Below are 17,904 nucleotides of genomic sequence, written 5' to 3'. Positions count from 1 at the left end.
TACCTGAGTCACTTTGAGTAACTGAGAGAATGTACAGGAAGGAGAAGTTTTGACCCTCTACCATCATGATCTAAGAGAAAACAGTGGTCTCTTAACTATAGAAAAACCAAGAGTCCAATAAGCAATGGTGTGATTGCCTCTCCTGTGTTAGTGTAATGGTCAGTGAATTGGTCGCTGTGATCTGGCTCACCCGGTTCGATTCCTACCCCTTAGCTTTCCTTTAAATTGTTTAAAAAAGTTTAAAAAAAAAAACTAAAAAGGTCCTAAAAATCAGGTTCTTGCAGGAGATCCTGTGGCTCAATTGGAAGAGCTTTACCTCTGGGTTGAGAGGTTGCCGGTTCAAACCCCGGCCAGGGCTCAAAGTTAAGAGTGTTGAAGGTTCCGGTGGGTGGCCCTGGCCAGGGCTCAAAGTTAAGAGTGTGGAAGGTTCCGGTGGGTGGCAGTAGTAAGGAAGGTGTCAGAAATGGCTGCGTGGAAGGTTGGATGTGGATGGTTTCGGAGGGCGTATCCTAAAGCAGGGGGGCAATATCCGGGCATCTGCCCCCGGTGTCTGAGAAGTTGAAAACAGGGGGTTATGAAGCAAAAATGTTCAAAAAAGTATCGACTTAGTTTTGCATATATAGGGAAAAATTCTGCCAAAAACCTATCACCCTCACTTTTTCTGAGACTGTGAAGCAGCAGGTCTTCACAGCCTTTGTTTACAGTCACCTATCTCATTGCTCACAGTCAACTGCCTCATTGCTCACCAGACACTACTTTTCACAAAGCTTACCCAGTATGGGGACAAGCCAGATTTGAACCAGCAACCTCTGCACTCAGAGGCAAGGCTTTTACCACAAAGCCATCAAGTCCCACAACACACCTTCTTTTTTTGGGGGGTTTATCGTTTGTTTCTGGCTTCAAAGCAAGAAATTCAGACCAAACAGAAACACAGAAACCAGGATTCGAACCCTGAACCCCACCAACAGCGAAATACCAGTCTTAACCCACTGAACCATCGGGAAGGACCGGCTGTGACGATTGTTTAGAGCAGGTCTATCTTTTCTTTCAAACCATCAACACAAGAATATAATGCTAAAGACAGACATAGGAAGCAAACCCATGATGTGACTAGCAGGATTCGAACCCTGATTCACACAATTAGCAAGACACCAGCATTAACCCACTGAACCATCAGGAAGGACAAGCTGGGAAGCTTGTTTAGAGTGGGTCTATCTTTCTTTTTAACCCATCAAAACAAGAATAAGAAATCAGGAATTTAACCTACCTCATGACTAGCAGACAGAAAGCCAGGTTTGAACCCTGACCACCAACATTAGCAAAGTACCAGCCTTAACCCACTAAGCCATCAGAAAAAAACAGGATGGGAAGCTTGATTAGAGCAGGTCTATCATTCTTTTCAAACCATCAACACAAGAATTTAACGGTAAAGAAAGATGTAGGAATTGAATCTTGATCGGCAGACAGAAAGCAGGATTCGAACCCTGAACCCCACTACTAGCGAGATACCAACCTTAACCCATTGAACCATTGGTGAGGACAGGTTAGGAAGTTTCTTTAGAGCAGGTCTATCTTTCTTTTCAACCCATTAAAAACGAAAATATATCGCTAAAGAAAGATGTAGGAAGTGAATCCTGATCGTGACTGGCAGGCAGAAAGCAGGATTCGAACCCTAAACCCCACCAAAAGCAAAAACCCTGATTTAACCCACTGAACCATCAGGGAAGACAGGCTGAAAGGTTGTTTAGAGCAGGTCTATATGCCTTTAAACCATCAACACACGAATATAAAGCTAAAGAAAGATTTAGGAAGCAGGAACATAACCTACATCACAACTAGCAGGCAGAAAGCAGGATTCAAACCCTGATCCTCATCATCAGCAAGGAACCAGCCTTAACCCACTGAACCACGGAAGAGACCAGACTGGGAAGTATGTTTAGATGAGGCACAAGCCTTAAACCACTGAGCGACCGCTGCTGAAAAGCATGTGTGCTTTTTGGAGGGTTCATACTTTGTAGAAAGAAAGAAAGAAGGCATGTAGGACTGGCTTTGAAACCTTATCACCAGCGTGGACTATATTAAGGACCATGTTCAGGCACAAGCCTTAACCCACTGAGCTACCACAGAAGTGCTTTTTTTTTGGTGGAGATATCTTTCATTAAAGACCAGGAAATCAAGAAATTAATCTAACACAGAATTGAAATGTTTTCAGAGGGGACAAGGTCCAGAAGTTTTATTTACCAACACAGCAACCAGGAATCAAACTCTCAAACTCATCCTTGTGGGGATACTGACATTAACCCACTAGGCTATCACATCCATCCATCTATCCATCACTCTATCACTCTATCACTCTATCTATCTATCTATCTATCTATCTATCTATCTATCTATCTATCTATCTATCTATCTATCTATCTATCTATCTATCTATCCATCCATCCATCCATCCATCCATCCATCCATCCATCTATCTATCTAATATGATGTGAGGTCCAGTTAACAGCTAAAACAGGTAGAAGTAATAACTACTTTTTACTTAAGTACATGTCACAGCCAAAACTTCTTTACTTTCACTTAAGTAGAAAAGTTTAATCAGTACTTCAACTTTTACCCGAGTATTTTAAAACTTGAGTATCTGTACTTCTACTTTCAATTAAATTCAATTCATTTTTATTTGTATAGCGCTTTTAACAATGTACATTGTCTCAAAGCAGCTTTACACAGATAATGTGGTGATTAAAAGTAAATATGTTCTTTGTAAGTAAGTTTGTCCCTGATGAGCAGCCTTTACTTAAGTACTTTTGCCACCTCTGATTATGACTGGGAATGCAGCGTTCCCTCAGTTGGCACTCGTTATAGTGATGAAGTTTGATGTGAGCACTGTGCTAATTTGTGTTCCAGATATATGCAAAAAACCTGGTGAATGCCGACAGATGTGCCCTCTTCCAGGTCGATCACAATAACAAAGAGCTGTACTCTGACCTCTTTGATATTGGAGAAGAGAACGAAGGGAAGCCGGTATTTAAGAAAACCAAAGAAATTAGGTAAGTACAAGTAAGAATTTGGCTTTAACTATTAAATGCACGGTATGTCCAGAATATCATGTGAATAAACTTTTAGAAGTGATCTGTGAAGGGTGAAGCTGGCCAAGGTCACTCAGGGTGGGGTGTCAAGTCAAGGTCGACCAACAGTGCATAGCTATAAAAAAAATAAAAACCAACACAGCATAAAATAGTACTTAGCTTTATAACAACAACAAAAAAAACATACTGAACCATGAAAATGTGCTAAATGAAATAAATATTAATATATTATTAAATATTGAGAGAAAATAAGATATACATTAAAACTGAAACAAAAGTGGCACTACAAATAAATAAAAACAGTTACATCCAAAAATAGATAAAAAAGACACTTAATAAACAGCACCTTAGTGATTCACCTCCAGAGGCCGCTCTCGTACTGTATAATGCAACCCGGAAAAACTATCGGTATGGATTTTTGCCGATAGTTCCAGCAATCAACTATTGGTGCCAATTAATTCAAAAAGAATGGGGTAAAAAGTCACTGGGAGCATTGTGTACACTCACAAAGTGCATATTTTGAAGGAAACAGTGTTCAAATGAAAAAACTTTCAATTTACAGTCATTTTTATTAATTTCTGGGACACACTCTCTTATTCTGAACTCTGAACTAACTAGGGATGCATCAATGCCATTTTTATTCAGATTGAGTACTTTATACTATAGTATATAGGTATACCGATACCTGATCGTTGCTAAGAAAACAAAGGCAAATTAAAATGAGGTTTATCCCGCTTTTGCTGCTAGCAATGAAATCATTGTGATAATTATGTTTAAGAGGTTTTGGTGTTTAAATTTGATCTTTATTAGAGGGTGCAAGAGGGGCTTAACAAGTAATGTGTTTATCAAACAAGAGCACAAAGCATGTAAATCTCAAACTGTATCTCATTTAACTTCAATCTCGCAAATATCTTGCTGCTCGTGTACGTCTTTATATTGTGTTATGCAATATTATGTAATTTAATACTCTTTCTGCGCTCTGGCATCTAACAGATCCTTTCCACAACTACTCTGGTATTATGCTCTCAGCAGTATGGCATGGATATCCATGTCACTCCATTGTCTGTGTAACGAGACGTGGGCAGCTACCAGATTTCAGTCGGTTTAAGAAGAACAGAAACCTAGTCTGTCCTCTTTCATTGCACCCAAACAATTTTTGTTCACTAATAACTGCTTCAGAGATCATACAACATGCTAGCTGATGCAAAAGTGCCTCCTATGTGAAATGCAATTAAATACTGTAGTATGTTTGGGATCCAGGCCAGGATATCTGTCGAGCTGCATGTATGTTCTTGTTATAGAAATGAAGCATATTTAAATTCAACACAGTCTTGTCTCTTCTCAGGTTTTCTATAGAGAAGGGCATAGCCGGTCAGGTTGCCCGAACAGGAGAGGTCTTAAATATTCCAGATGCCTATGCAGACCCACGATTCAACAGGTAACACATCATAATTTGTGGTGTAGAAACTTTAACCATCACCTTTTCATCACGTCCTAAAATCTTGCCAGTATGGAAAATGAGAACATTTATACATTTGTGCAGAAAGTAACCTAAAACAATTTCCAAGACATTAGTTATACCAGGAAACACAGTCATCTGTGTCAGACTGTCATCAACAAGTATATGAAATAATATGCTGCAAAAGTGATGTTACCAAGAACTGAATGTACCTCCAAAAATGTATGATGAAAGAGACAACTGGTCAGAAAGATCTACAGGAGCATTAATGGAGCCAAAATACACTCTGGGAAGTACTGCTTTCTCCCAACATGGGACATCAATCTCTTGTATTTTTCATGTTTCTGGGCCAGGGTGTTAAGACAAAAGCCTATTCTGATGAGAAAACCATTCAAACCCTGCTAAACACTGGAAAAGTGTATATCCAGTCTTCCAAAACCGATTGTAAGAATATGTTATGGACTGGAACATTTTGGCCACAGTTGTAAAACATGTTTGGTTCAAAAACAAGGAGATCTCAGCAAAAAGAAAAGCGTACCCCTGTTGAAGTATGGTTGTGGAAACATTGTGCTCTAGGGCTGCTTTTCTTCTACTGGAAATGAGGCTTTAGTGAAAGTAGAGGAAATCCTAAATTGGGCCAAAATTCAAGTCAGTTTTGACAACATTATGGCATGTGCTTAGAGGAATTTGACCTTTCAGCATGACAATGATCCAAAGCAAACATTGAAATCCACAAAAAAATGGCTTCTAGTGTTTTGGAGTGGGCCAGCCAGAGCCCAGACTTATCCTATATCTGTGAGGGGACCTGAGGAGGATCCTCCTGCAAGTTGACAGATTTGGAAAATTTTTGCAGTTAGCATGTGTCAAGCTGATATACTCTTCTACAAACAGACAGAGTGCAGTAATTAAACCAAATGGCACTTCAGATAAGTAATAGTCAGGGAGGTGCAATATGATTTTTGGGGGGGGTTTCAGCATTTTTTTCTCTGAAATGTTCGTTTGTTTTGTTTTTTTATTTGCCAGTGTGCAGATTATAACCTACTGTTTTATTTGGAGTTTGTAGATTTTATCTTTATATGTACTGTAATCTAAACATTGTAAATTATATTAATGTATAGTACTGTCATTTAGATCTAAAAAAAAAAATCAACTGTGATAAACAAATCTCTACCTAATTGTCCTTTTAAATTAGAATTTTTTTTTTTTTTTTTTGTATTTTATTCGTGCATGATGAGACGCATGTTTATGCAGCTTTCAAAAATTCCATATGCATATAACAGAAATGCTTTTTGTACTTGAGCGATTGCCTCTCATGCCTTTCACGCTTCACAGAGAAGTGGATCTGTATACTGGCTACACGACGCGCAACATCCTGTGCATGCCCATCGTCAGCCGGGGGACCGTAATAGGTGTCGTACAGATGGTCAACAAGCTGAACGGAAGTGCCTTCACTAAAACTGACGAGAACAATTTTAAGATGTTCGCTGTCTTTTGTGCCCTGGCCTTACACTGTGCAAATGTAAGTAACACATATATATGTATATCTAAACCTCTCGCGTGTGAGGTACGAGTCACTCTCCTCCAGAGTTCAATACCTGCAACTGTAAATCGATTAGTTTAATGACAACTCAGCAGCAATGAGACACCACTGACTGACTCTTAAAATCTATATATATATATATATATATATATATATATATATATATATATATATATATCAGTCTAAGATGCTATTGCATTTAAAACTTGTACACTATAAAGCATATGATTAAACAATATACAATATAGTACACCACTATACCACTATACATTATATAACTATACATTATAAGTATATTATACAGTATACAATATATAGCCATACATCATGCCATGATCATTATACAGTAAACCAGTGGTGAATGAAGTACACAAACCATGTAGTTGAGTTAAAGTCGAGATACACTCGGTAAAAAATGATTCCAGTAAATGTGCTCCCTTTACACCTTCACTTGAGTAAAAGTATTAATTCGTATTTGGGTACAAAACCTATTATGTCTAGTGAGAAGAATCCTTCTAATAGACTGACTTTGTCCTGAAGATGTCATCTCTGTGTGTAGATGTATCACCGGATCAGACATTCGGAGTGCATCTACAGGGTGACGATGGAGAAACTTTCATACCACAGCATCTGCACATCGGAGGAGTGGAAGACCCTCGCGCAGCTCTCCCTCCCTACGCCCATATACAAAGAGATTGAACTGTATGTGTACACTAAAGCGCCGAACACCTCTGCCTGGTAAAATGAGGAATGAACCATGATTTGATTCACTGCTTTGTCTTCATAGGTTCCATTTTGACATTAGCCCTTATGAGGAACTCTGGCCTGCAGTCTTTGTGTACATGGTTCATAGTTCATGTGGGAAAAACAGGTGAGAAAATAACATCACACCTTTTAACCTCTAAGACCTTTGTAAAGGATACTGTAATTGATGCTAAAGCACTTATATTCTAAAGAATACCTGTGTGTGTATACATACATACATGTATATTGGGGATTCACTGATGTGCATCTGCGTTAAATTTAACGATGTGATGCATCGATTAAAAAACCTGATGTAGGATAAATAATCGTTAGATCGTTAAAAGTTTTTTTTTTTTTGTATCCAAGGCACTTTTTAAATCGATGCATCACATCGTTAACTTTAATGCAGATGCACATCAGTGAATCTTACATTAGCAATATATCAACCAACTTGAGTGTCATTTAAAGTTAGAAATGATGTACTACAATCGTGAAAAAAGATCTGCCGAAACCGCGAGAACTGAGTCACGTTATTTGGAATAGCAGTAGTTGTGAGAGTGTAGCGAGAGATGAAATACTGTTTAATCCGCTGTGGCGAACGTTAAAGTTTTACCATCCCGTGTTTGATAAATACAAGCGGTGTGATTTCCCGAACTCCTTTTTGTAGCTCGTAAGCATTGCAATTGCTCGTTGCTTCAATCTCACCATATGTTACCCCCTCAAAAGAGCCACCTTCTTTAATATTAGTGAAAAGTTGTATAAATGTGTACTTTAACAAGTCTACTAACTTTTCTATAGTACACCCTATAATATAGTCCTATTATAGTGCATTTTTTTATGTTTTCGCAAACTTACTGAAATATGATTACAGTATGGTACTGTATTATGCTTGAGATAAAAACCACTTTGCTTTCATTGTTATCTGCAGTGTGTTTAGCTGTGTGTGTGTGTGTGTGTGTGTGTGTGTGTGTGTGTGTGTGTAACATGTTCCATCTGAATTAATAAGTTAATATTTTTAAGTCTTTGATTATTTGTGTGTGGGAAGTTTTGAGCTGGAGAAGTTGTGCCGCTTCACCATGTCGGTTCGAAAGAATTACCGACGGGTTCCATACCACAACTGGAAGCATGCGGTTACAGTGGCCCACTGCATGTACGTCATTCTCCAAAAAACCTCTGGAATCTTCACTGAACTGGAGGTTGGTGCAACCCTCAACTTTTTATTCCATCAAAAAACATTTTTCCCCCTAGATCTCATGTTGTCTTCTCTCTTTTCTTTTTTTTTCCATTCACCCAGAGGAAAGGTCTGCTTATAGCCTGCTTGTGTCATGACTTGGACCATCGAGGCTACAGCAACAGCTACTTGCAGAAGTTTGACCACCCGTTGGCAGCGCTGTACTCCACGTCCACCATGGAACAGCACCATTTCTCCCAGACGGTGTCGATCCTCCAGGTAGAGCTCTCACACAATGTATCTACACACTCTTGGCTTCCATCCTCGTGAGCTGTGTACCGTTCTTTTCTTCATTGCCTCTGTTAGCACTTCTCAATCAAACAGCACCCATAACCCGATCTAGCAGTAGGGAAACCCAGGGCTCTTACACGTTATTATTCCATAATTCTATTAGTAAAAGTAGGAAGTTTCCTTGGAAATGATCATCTAGTAGACCTAATAAAATAGTATTTAAGATACAAATAAATTAATTTTGCAGAACAAAAATAATTTTGAACTCAGATGTTTGAATGGAAGGGGGGAAAAAATGTGAAATGATCAGTGAGGAGGTAATTATGTGTCACAGTTGAACACTGTTTAGAACTATTACTTATATTTGGTGATTTTTGGTAGAAATATAAACTGTAGAAATATAAACTGTCCAGTGTAACCTATGCTGGTGTGTGATGTGGACAGGCAGTGGTCACAGATGATTCTTGTGTTTGGAAATTAATCACCAGGTGCATTAAAGCCGAAAAATACAATATCAAGCAATGGAGATTATATGGATCTGAATTATTCAATAATTATAATACATTTTTTATTAAATAATGTAAATATTGCTTATTCGGTTTTTGCTCATCTAAGCATCTCACCTGCTTGGGACTTTTTTTTGTTGTGGTTGGCTTTGCTGTTGCCCCAGCTGAGCCGTACACCTCCTAAGTGGAGCTTTTGCTTTTTTATTGATCTCTTTGTTTCCCATAGCTGGAAGGGCACAATATTTTCTCCAACCTGACTTCCAGCGAGTACGAGCAGGTGCTGGAGATCATCCGCAAAGCAATCATCGCCACAGACCTGGCCCTCTACTTTGGCAACCGTAAGCAGCTTGCTGATCTGTTAAGCACAGGCGCACTGGACCTCAACAACCATGCCCACAGGTCAGAGGTCATGCACTGGCACTACTAAGAATAACACTGGTCATGAGTCTAGTGTCGGGGCGATTAAGGACATATAATTGCTTGTCCACGGTAGGGATCGTGTAATCGGCCTGATGATGACGGCGTGTGATCTCTGCTCTGTAACCAAACTGTGGCCCATCACTCGTCTCACAGCCAACGACATCTATGCAGAGTTCTGGGCTGAGGTAAGATTTATTATGGGTACATGTTAAAGCACAAAAAGTAGGCAGTTTCATTTCAATTAAACTGGAAATATCTTCGTCAGGGGGATGAGATGAAGAAGATAGGAATGCAGCCGATTCCCATGATGGACAGGGACAAGCGGGATGAGGTTCCGCAAGGACAGGTACCTCCAGACCTGGAAAAAGGACAACTCCTAAAGAACATTTGAGACATTGCTTATTTAAAAAAGCTTAAATGTCTGTGCTACACTATATTGCCAAAAGTTTGCGGACACCCGGTCATGAGTACGGTATGTGCTTTTTGAGCATCGCATTCCACAAATTTCCTTCACTCTTCCAGCAAGATGTTCCACTAGATTTTGGAGTGTGCTTGTGGACATTCATGTTAATCAGCCGCAAGGGTGTTAGTAAAATCAGGTATTGATGTAGGTAAGGAGGCATTGGTGCAGTCAGCGTTCACATTCATCCCAAAGGTGTTCAGTAGGGTTGAGATCAGAGCTCGAGATCTTTCCTTTCCAAACCATGTAAAGCAGATCTTCATGAAGCTCGCTTTGTCCATGCAGGATCCTGTGCAATTGAGTGCCTCCAACATTTTGGTAACAGTTTGGAGAAGAACCACATATGGCAGGAAAGGTCAGGTGTCCCAATACTTTTGTCAATATAGTGTACCTCGGAAAATAATTATATACACAGGCGCTTGTTAGTTGAGTAAACGCTCTGTAGTAACTGTTGTTTTTACCCTCTAACAGCAGTGTAATGTGTTTGTAGGTGGGTTTTTATAACGCAGTGGCCATTCCCTGTTATACCACACTCTCTGAGCTGTTCCCTCCGTCTGCTCCTCTGCTTAGAGCCTGCAGGTGAGATACTTAGGCAGCAGCTCAATTGCCTCCACACCTCATCCTACTCTCATATTACATTAACAGGTAATGCCTAAGAGATGGAAACTTCTCAGGAGAGAGAACAAATATTAATCTATAATGGTAATAAGGTAAGTTAAGGTAAGTTCATCTTAGTGGTGTGTAATCAGGATCAATTTCAGTTTCATGTGATAATTATAAATACTGGTAGAACTTTCTTTCCAGGAGCAGAAGTTAAGAATGATGGAGAAGCAGGTAAGAGCTGTAATATAGTGTAAAGCAGTGGTCCCCAACCCCCTGGGCCACAGAAAGAATACACAACTTACAATATTTCCGTTTTATTTATTATCTGATTCTGAACGATGTTTTATTTTGGAAAATGACCGGATTCTCACCACCACATCTGTCACTCACTCTTGATGCATGTCATGATGCCTCGGTCACATGTCTTACCTCCATCCACTACCTTCTTGAAGGGGCTGCTCTGGCCACTAACACATAATACATTACTGCTAAATTCAAACCCCCAAGTGAGCAAAATGAACAAAAAACAACACAGTGGATTCACGTTTATTATTAGATTTGGAAAATACCAATTTTTATGCTGGTCGTATCAGTTTATTTAGTTGTATTTATCCGCCACACATTAAAGGCCGGTCCGTGAAAATATTGTCCGACATTAATCCGGTCCGTGGCGAAAAAAAAATGTTGGGGACCACTGGTGTAAAGGATGAGAACATCTAAACGGGTCGTCGCACATGACCATTCTTAAGGGTTTTTAATAAACTGTGTCTGAATAAAGCAGTGTATTTGAGTTTGACGTGGTTTAACCAGGACCGTCATATCTGCGTCACGAAACACATTTTGCTTAAGATGTCAGTATCTCCACCAATCAGTGGTGGACAGTCATTAATTAAATGTAATTGGCTCCTGTACTATGTGGCTTTTTCATGTATCTGTACTTTACTGAAGTAACTGCAGTTTAATAGAAAATAAGTTCTGTTCAAGAGCAGAATGTGATACAAAAAGAATGTATATAGTGAATCTATATAACTACTAATTTTGCCATAGTCAAAATATTGTAAGCCACTATTTCCATAATGTCCCATCCTACCTATCATAATCCTCCTATGAAAACATCTACCCCTGCTGGCGTGGCATTGAAACAGCAATTAGCAAAAGAAATTTGAAAGTAACTATTTGTTAACAATTGAACAGTCGATTAAATTGGACAGATTAGAGCACGTATCAAAGGAAACTAAGTATTCACCTAAACTTGTCCTTGGTCAGTCACTGTGTCCCATTTGCTACAAAAAAAGATTTGTGAACATAAAGGAAAACCTGAATAGATCAGACTGAGGACTTTCATAAAGAGTCTCTTTAGAATGTTGACTTGATCGACCTAAAACGATAGACCTAAAACTGTCCCTCGAGGTCCACTGTCCTGCAGAGTTTAGCGCCAATCCTAATTAAACCCACCTGAACAAGCTAACCAGTGTCTCCAGAACTAGAAACTTCGGACCCACTGTGACCTGGAACTAAAAGTGAATCTGTGAGTAATCTTAAGCATTACATACAAACTGACCATCAAAGTGTGGAGAAGAAGAAAAAAAGAGCAAAATGTTTGTATATGAATGTAAATGTAATCTGTACTGTGTTCTAGAGGTCAGTGTTTGTACGGATGGAGATAAGACTAAGATTAGAGATACTGAGGTCTCAATAAGCAGCTGTTTATGCAAAATGTGTTGTGTTCCATGACAGAGATGACGGTTCGGAATAAAACGTGAAATATAAAAGATGGTAAAACTGCAATGCAAATACACCTTACTGCTGTCCCGAGTGTTCCTATTTTTAACACTACATTACAGCTCTTCCCTGCTTCTCCTTCAATTTTTAACTTCTGCTCCTGGAAAGAAAGTCGACCCCCTTATTTAGAATTCTCACATGAAATTAAAATCTACATCCTGATTACACACCATCTGGTTCATTATTGGTAATCCTCAAAACTTTTTATGCATAACAGAGTTCACCAGGTATCACTACCCATCCAGTAAAATAGAACTATGTTATTAACACATGCACTCAATGTCCTCTTTAATAGGAACACCTGGACATTCAGGCAGATATCCAATCAGCCAATCATGTGATCGCAGCACAAAGCAAAATCCTGCATGTACAGGTCAAGCGCTTCAATTAATGTTCGCAACTTTTTTTAAGAATGCAAGTGATCTCTGTGACTTACTGTGATTACAAAGTCTTTAGAGTTTTTAAAGAACAACCATTTAACCCTTCGAGGTGGATGAGCTACAACAGCAGAAGACCACATCAGATTTCACTCCTGTTAGACAAGAACAGGGATTTAAGTCCTTCATGAGCACAGACTCACCTAAACTGGACCGCTGATGTACCCCATCCACCACAATCAGAATATTTTCATTCGCATACCAAGATACTTTTGAGTTGTAGTGACTAATTTACCAGAAGTCCTCATAGTCACACTCTGTTCTCTATAAACTCTGCTGCATTTGAAATTCCAAGGATATCAGCAGTTTCTAAAATACTCAAACCAATCCATCTGGTACCAACTTCCATGCTGCGAGCACACGGAGGGAGATCACAGTTTTTCTTCGTTTGAATCTTTGATGTGAACATGAATTATATCTCTTGGCCTGTATCTACATAATATTTTGTAATACACTGCTGCCACACAATTGGCGGATTAAATAACAACCTACCTGAACCAGGAAAAACACTAACCACTGCCACTTGGGACAAGATGCCCTCAATACATTGTTATTGATTATTGCTTATAACCTGAAAAGAGTCGAACTACCCAATGGCATCTTTACCACCGATTGCCAACCGAGCTGTGTGTAATACAGGCAGCCATGCAGCTCTTTTGCCTCCCGACCTGGATTATTTATATTTTATTTTATTTGCACAAATGGCGTAACATTGATTCGTTCATACGCAAATCGTGTACATATGATTCGAGAGGTTGGAACTTGGGTTTGAAAGTCAGACTTAGCACGAGACGTACCTCCATCGGTTGTTGACAATTTAATGGCTGGACTAACACAACGTCCCAGACTCACTGGAATTGACGATTGATTAAAAATGGTTTCCAGGTCGTGTCAACATGCCTAAGCGGTTTTAAAATGCAGGGTGCAGTCAGATCATTCACGATCGATCTTCTGACGTGCTGCTCACAAACAACAGGTTTGAAAGCCACTGCGTTACCGCTTGAGAAACATGTGCATGATGTGCACGGTGTGTGACCTAATCGATCAAATCATTGGTGCAAATAATAATTCCAGGTCCGAAGGCAGACGCTGTACGGCTTCCTGTATTTATCTTCTCTAAAAGCATGTGAATACACACACAATTCTAAGGGAAAGTATTAAAACAAATTGCACCCAAGCGGAAATCCACAATAAGTATATGATGAATTACCTGTGATTATCGGCAGTTTGCCAGCTGAAGGTTTTTTATCCATCATCACACCTGTAGGGTTTTTTCTATTGGTACAAATATGAAAAAACAAACAAAGTGAACTATATATGAGTTGCTTTACAACATTTACTTAACCAAATTAAAGTGAGAGCCATGAAGGCACTGATCACAAATGTGATCACAAATCTTAATCAGTCTAGCGTGATAATAGCATAGAAACAAAGTCGATAACTGTAAATCAGTTCTTATAAATGGTTTCTAAAGTCTGGCATTGTGTGTATGCAGGGAAAACCTGGGCCAGTGGGAACATATCGTACGTGGAGAAGAGACGTGTGCGTGGACTCCGTGTGAAGAACCAGCGCAGAGTGGGCTGCTGGAGAGCGGACCGGTCAAAGTGGACAACTGACTCAGCCTGAGACCTTCAGCCTTGAACACGACACCATCCACACCCTGCCAGAGACACTGCACTTCCCTGAGGACAGTCCCACTTCCGCTGTGGAGCAGAGAGGCAGGAGAGGAGATATTCATCCAGCAACTCGAAGAAGAATCTGAAAAAGACAAAGCAAAACAAACGTTACCTCAGTGGGTGACAGAGGCTAGAGACTCGAATCAGAGGGACTCGCCCAGGATGCAGGATTCGATCGCCTCAAATCTAAACGGACTTGTGCAGCTTCCTCGGATGGTTGCTTTTGGTTTTTTTAATTAAATATTTAGTTTTGGGGTGAAAATCTAATTTGTTTCTTTTGTGGTCTTATATTTGAAGAGGCCTTACAAGCTGAACCTGCAGTTTTTACTAAATGTCTAGTAACTGAAGAAGGTTCAGCTCGTCTAAAATGGTACTTATTTCCCGCTGTGATCAAAACATCGAGCGCAAAACCTACTCGGGGAGACGTAGGAGGCCAGGCCAGGCCAGGCCGGGGTGCTGTGGCAGTCTTGTGGATGTGTTCTGTTGGTTGTGCGAAGATGTTTTGCAGTACTTGATTGAAGAAATACAGCCTTTTCGGTGTGGAAGGGGGTTGAGGGTAAGCCCTGCAGCGTATCTGACTGAAGTAAGAGCGCTGTTGTGATAAAAGCAACCGGATCATTCTGAACCTTACTGTAGTCACACGAGAGTCACAATGTTCCTCTCTGAAATCTAAGGCCATTCAACCTGATATACAAATCGGCTTTTGATCCTCTTGTCCTAAAAGCGCTAAACCTTGGGCAATCCGCTCATTTTGAAGGCGAGCAGAAATAAACGTTGTATGGTCCGCATCGTGACGCCCTAAGCGGCGTGCACGCGAACGCAAACCATTAACTCTCGCTAAGGGTAATATTTAAGTAGTAATTGTAGACTTATCCATTGCACTCTCTAAATCAGGGCAGTCTTACGCGTCTCATTAGCACTTAGTTCTCTTAGTCGCCTGAATTTGGAGAGAGTTACACTGCTGTATGTGTAGGACAGGAAAGAAAACAACCACTATGGCAAATGCAGTCCAGCTTGCTACCATTTGTGCCCAATTAAACCCCCCTCATAAAAGCAACACATGGCACTCATGATTATTGTTCCAAAACATTCCATGAGCTTAACATTTTAAGGTTCTCCAGGAGTCAAGAATAAACAGGAGATGGAAACTTTGAATATTCACAAGTCACAAGAAATTTGAATGATACTTACAAGTTCACAGTAATGTCTAAAACATCTTAAAGCAATAAGTTTATTCCATTTAGTCATTTGAAAACATTAATCATATCAAATGAGAGACCTGGATATTGATGTGGGAACCATCAAACCCTCCGCAATATCAAAACATCTCAAACCAGAATGTGTATGAAGATGAAACACTGTGTTTAAAATCTACACTGTGCTAAGAATGTTTTTAAAGATAAATTCGAGTGAGATGTTTGTCTGCACAATTGGGCTACATTGAAAAACATGGCCAAAGACAAATCAGGAAAATCGTAATCTGGGGGTTTCTCGGGGTACCAAAGTAGATCGGCACCTTGATTTGGCCCTCGTTTCTGTTTTTCAGCCTGTAACATGGGACATGGCCAGAGCGCCAAAGCCTTGTGGTAATGCTACAGAACTGATGAGTGAGTGTAATTGAAACACGCTTGAAACACGCCTGGTGTGTTTTTGTTGTTTTGTTTTTTTTTTTTTTTTTGGGGTACACTGTCAAATGAGGTCATGTGTGTGTTCAGTAGGTACAGTTTCCACTGCATTGTGTGTGTGTGTGTCAGTCGTTTTTTATTTTGTTTTTTTCCAAACTTTAAGCACATGTGCAATGTGTATGAGTGAATGTGTGTTTGTATTCAGAGACGTAAGCTACACTCTTATGGTGCTACCTTAGGTCTTAGGGAGCCATGCACTTTCAGATTTTGTGTGTGTGTGTGTGTGTGTGTGTGTGTGTGTGTGTGTGTGAGAGAGAGAGAACGCCATAACCCCTTAAAACAAGAATCCTCCAAAAATAACGAAGTGAAGAGGAACATCACAGCATTAATCCCTTCAGTGACTGTCATCCACAGCCCATTTTTCTCCCCTCACATGCACTATGTTTAGAGACTCATCATTGTAATATTATTATTATTATTATTATTATTATTATTATTACTAATACTATTTTTATGTCCTTAATTTTATTATGGTTCCTATCACATTGCTATTATTACTGCAACTATCAATGATTATTAGCATTGTTATTTTCTTAATTAGAATTAAATTTTAAATTAACTTATATTTTTTATACAAGAAAAAATACTTAGCATTTTTGTTTTGTACAGAGTAAAGTTGTGCATCATGAAGTGAACGGTCATGTCGACCTGCTGTTGCCCAAGAATAATGAGGAATGTCTTGACTGTACATAGAAGAGCAGTAATTTTATTAAATATTTCTGGGAATAAAAGAAAAAAGCGTGTAATATTTACTGTATATTTTCCTGTAGGGTTTTTTTTTTTTTTTTTGAGAAAACTCACTTTGGGGTTATTTTATGTTGGGGATACAAATGGGTTAGCGCTTCCTAATGGTGCACTATGATCTGGTTTAAACTGTTAGATTGAGTGCCTCCATTAATATTGGCACCTTCAGTAAGTATGAGCAAAGCTGCGAAAATCTTTTATTGTTTAACTTTAATGATTATTAGTTTCAAAAAATACTCTGCTTTGTAGATATCAAACAATTGGTTTGATCCATAATTATTGGCACCCAGTGACATTATACAAGACCTAGAAAAAATTGAAAAAAAAAAACTATTCATGCAACAACAAAAAAAAATGAATAAAGGTTTTCACCAAGGCAGTTACAAAACATTGAATTTTGATGTACAGTGTTTTTGAACCAGACCACAAACTCGACCCAGACAATCATCCTACAAGTCGGACAAAAGGAAATTAATTCAATAACCCTGCGAATAGATAAAGAGCAAGCGTCCAGTATCCCCTATTCAAACAGTTAAAACAATCTGAAAGGATCAGCATGAGAAACTTAAGGAAATCTAGAACATGAGAGGATTATTTACAACCTTACCATCTTTTCCCCTTTTCCATGTTGTATTGAAATGACTGTACATTTACACAACCATACATTTCCCAAGCAAGTGCAGATTAGATGCAACAATTGAGTACATGACTGACTTCCGATTTAGATAAAAGAGCAGGAAATGAATTCTTTTAAATAAATTAATTCTAATCATATAGAAATCATGAAAATACCAATAATTTCAATTAGAGACAACAGTAGAAATATTATCAATATCCCAATTTCTATAACGAGCATGTTGTGCAGTACTCCATGTTTTAGATCATGAACATTCTGTGCCTTCTCTTCCCATATCCAACAATGAACAAAAATAATAATAATATTAAAGCACACAAGGGATTTGGTAATGCTCCAGCAACTCCAAACCACAAGTAACTGAGCACAAACAGATTTCCTGTTTAATCCAGAAACATTGCTGAACAAGAAGTTCACCACTCGTCTTTCTCACCACACAAACACTGCTTTCATTTCAATTCATTCTACTAATATAATCCCATTTCACCAATCTGGATTCCAAAATAACGCTCATTATTACCTCATCTTCTTCACAAGAGGTTTTTAGGTGCTCTTTTAGGACCTATGAGTAATCCTAAACATTTATTTATTTGAATGTAATTATATATAAATATATATGTTATTATCTACCGCATTTTCAGCATACAAATGCATTACATTTTTGGT

General features: G+C 39.0%; 1 protein-coding gene across 4 annotated transcripts in view; it reads left to right on the top strand.

The window, feature by feature from the left end:
* The window catches only part of pde10a (phosphodiesterase 10A), an 81,284-nt gene extending 66,842 nt beyond the window's left edge, over positions 1-14,442 (top strand). For 2 of the 4 annotated variants that reach the window (XM_046870660.1, XM_046870680.1), the window contains exons 11-22: positions 2,905-3,047; positions 4,432-4,524; positions 5,878-6,064; positions 6,645-6,787; positions 6,873-6,956; positions 7,875-8,025; positions 8,124-8,279; positions 9,024-9,196; positions 9,291-9,402; positions 9,483-9,563; positions 10,168-10,256; positions 13,995-14,442. In XM_046870660.1, coding sequence (XP_046726616.1) covers positions 2,905-3,047; positions 4,432-4,524; positions 5,878-6,064; positions 6,645-6,787; positions 6,873-6,956; positions 7,875-8,025; positions 8,124-8,279; positions 9,024-9,196; positions 9,291-9,402; positions 9,483-9,563; positions 10,168-10,256; positions 13,995-14,115 — 1,533 coding nt within the window. In that variant the 3' untranslated portion in view covers positions 14,116-14,442. The remainder of the gene's footprint in view (positions 1-2,904; positions 3,048-4,431; positions 4,525-5,877; positions 6,065-6,644; positions 6,788-6,872; positions 6,957-7,874; positions 8,026-8,123; positions 8,280-9,023; positions 9,197-9,290; positions 9,403-9,482; positions 9,564-10,167; positions 10,257-13,994) is intronic. The other 2 variants (XM_046870669.1, XM_046870690.1) reach the window with 2 other exon arrangements.
* The last annotated feature ends 3,462 nt before the right edge of the window (positions 14,443-17,904 follow it).

This window comes from Silurus meridionalis, chromosome 2 (assembly GCF_014805685.1).
Source record: "Silurus meridionalis isolate SWU-2019-XX chromosome 2, ASM1480568v1, whole genome shotgun sequence".
In the NCBI taxonomy this organism is placed as follows: domain Eukaryota; kingdom Metazoa; phylum Chordata; class Actinopteri; order Siluriformes; family Siluridae; genus Silurus; species Silurus meridionalis.
The sequence above is the reverse complement of the archived record's forward strand: the minus strand, read 5'-3'. Positions and strand labels throughout refer to the sequence as shown.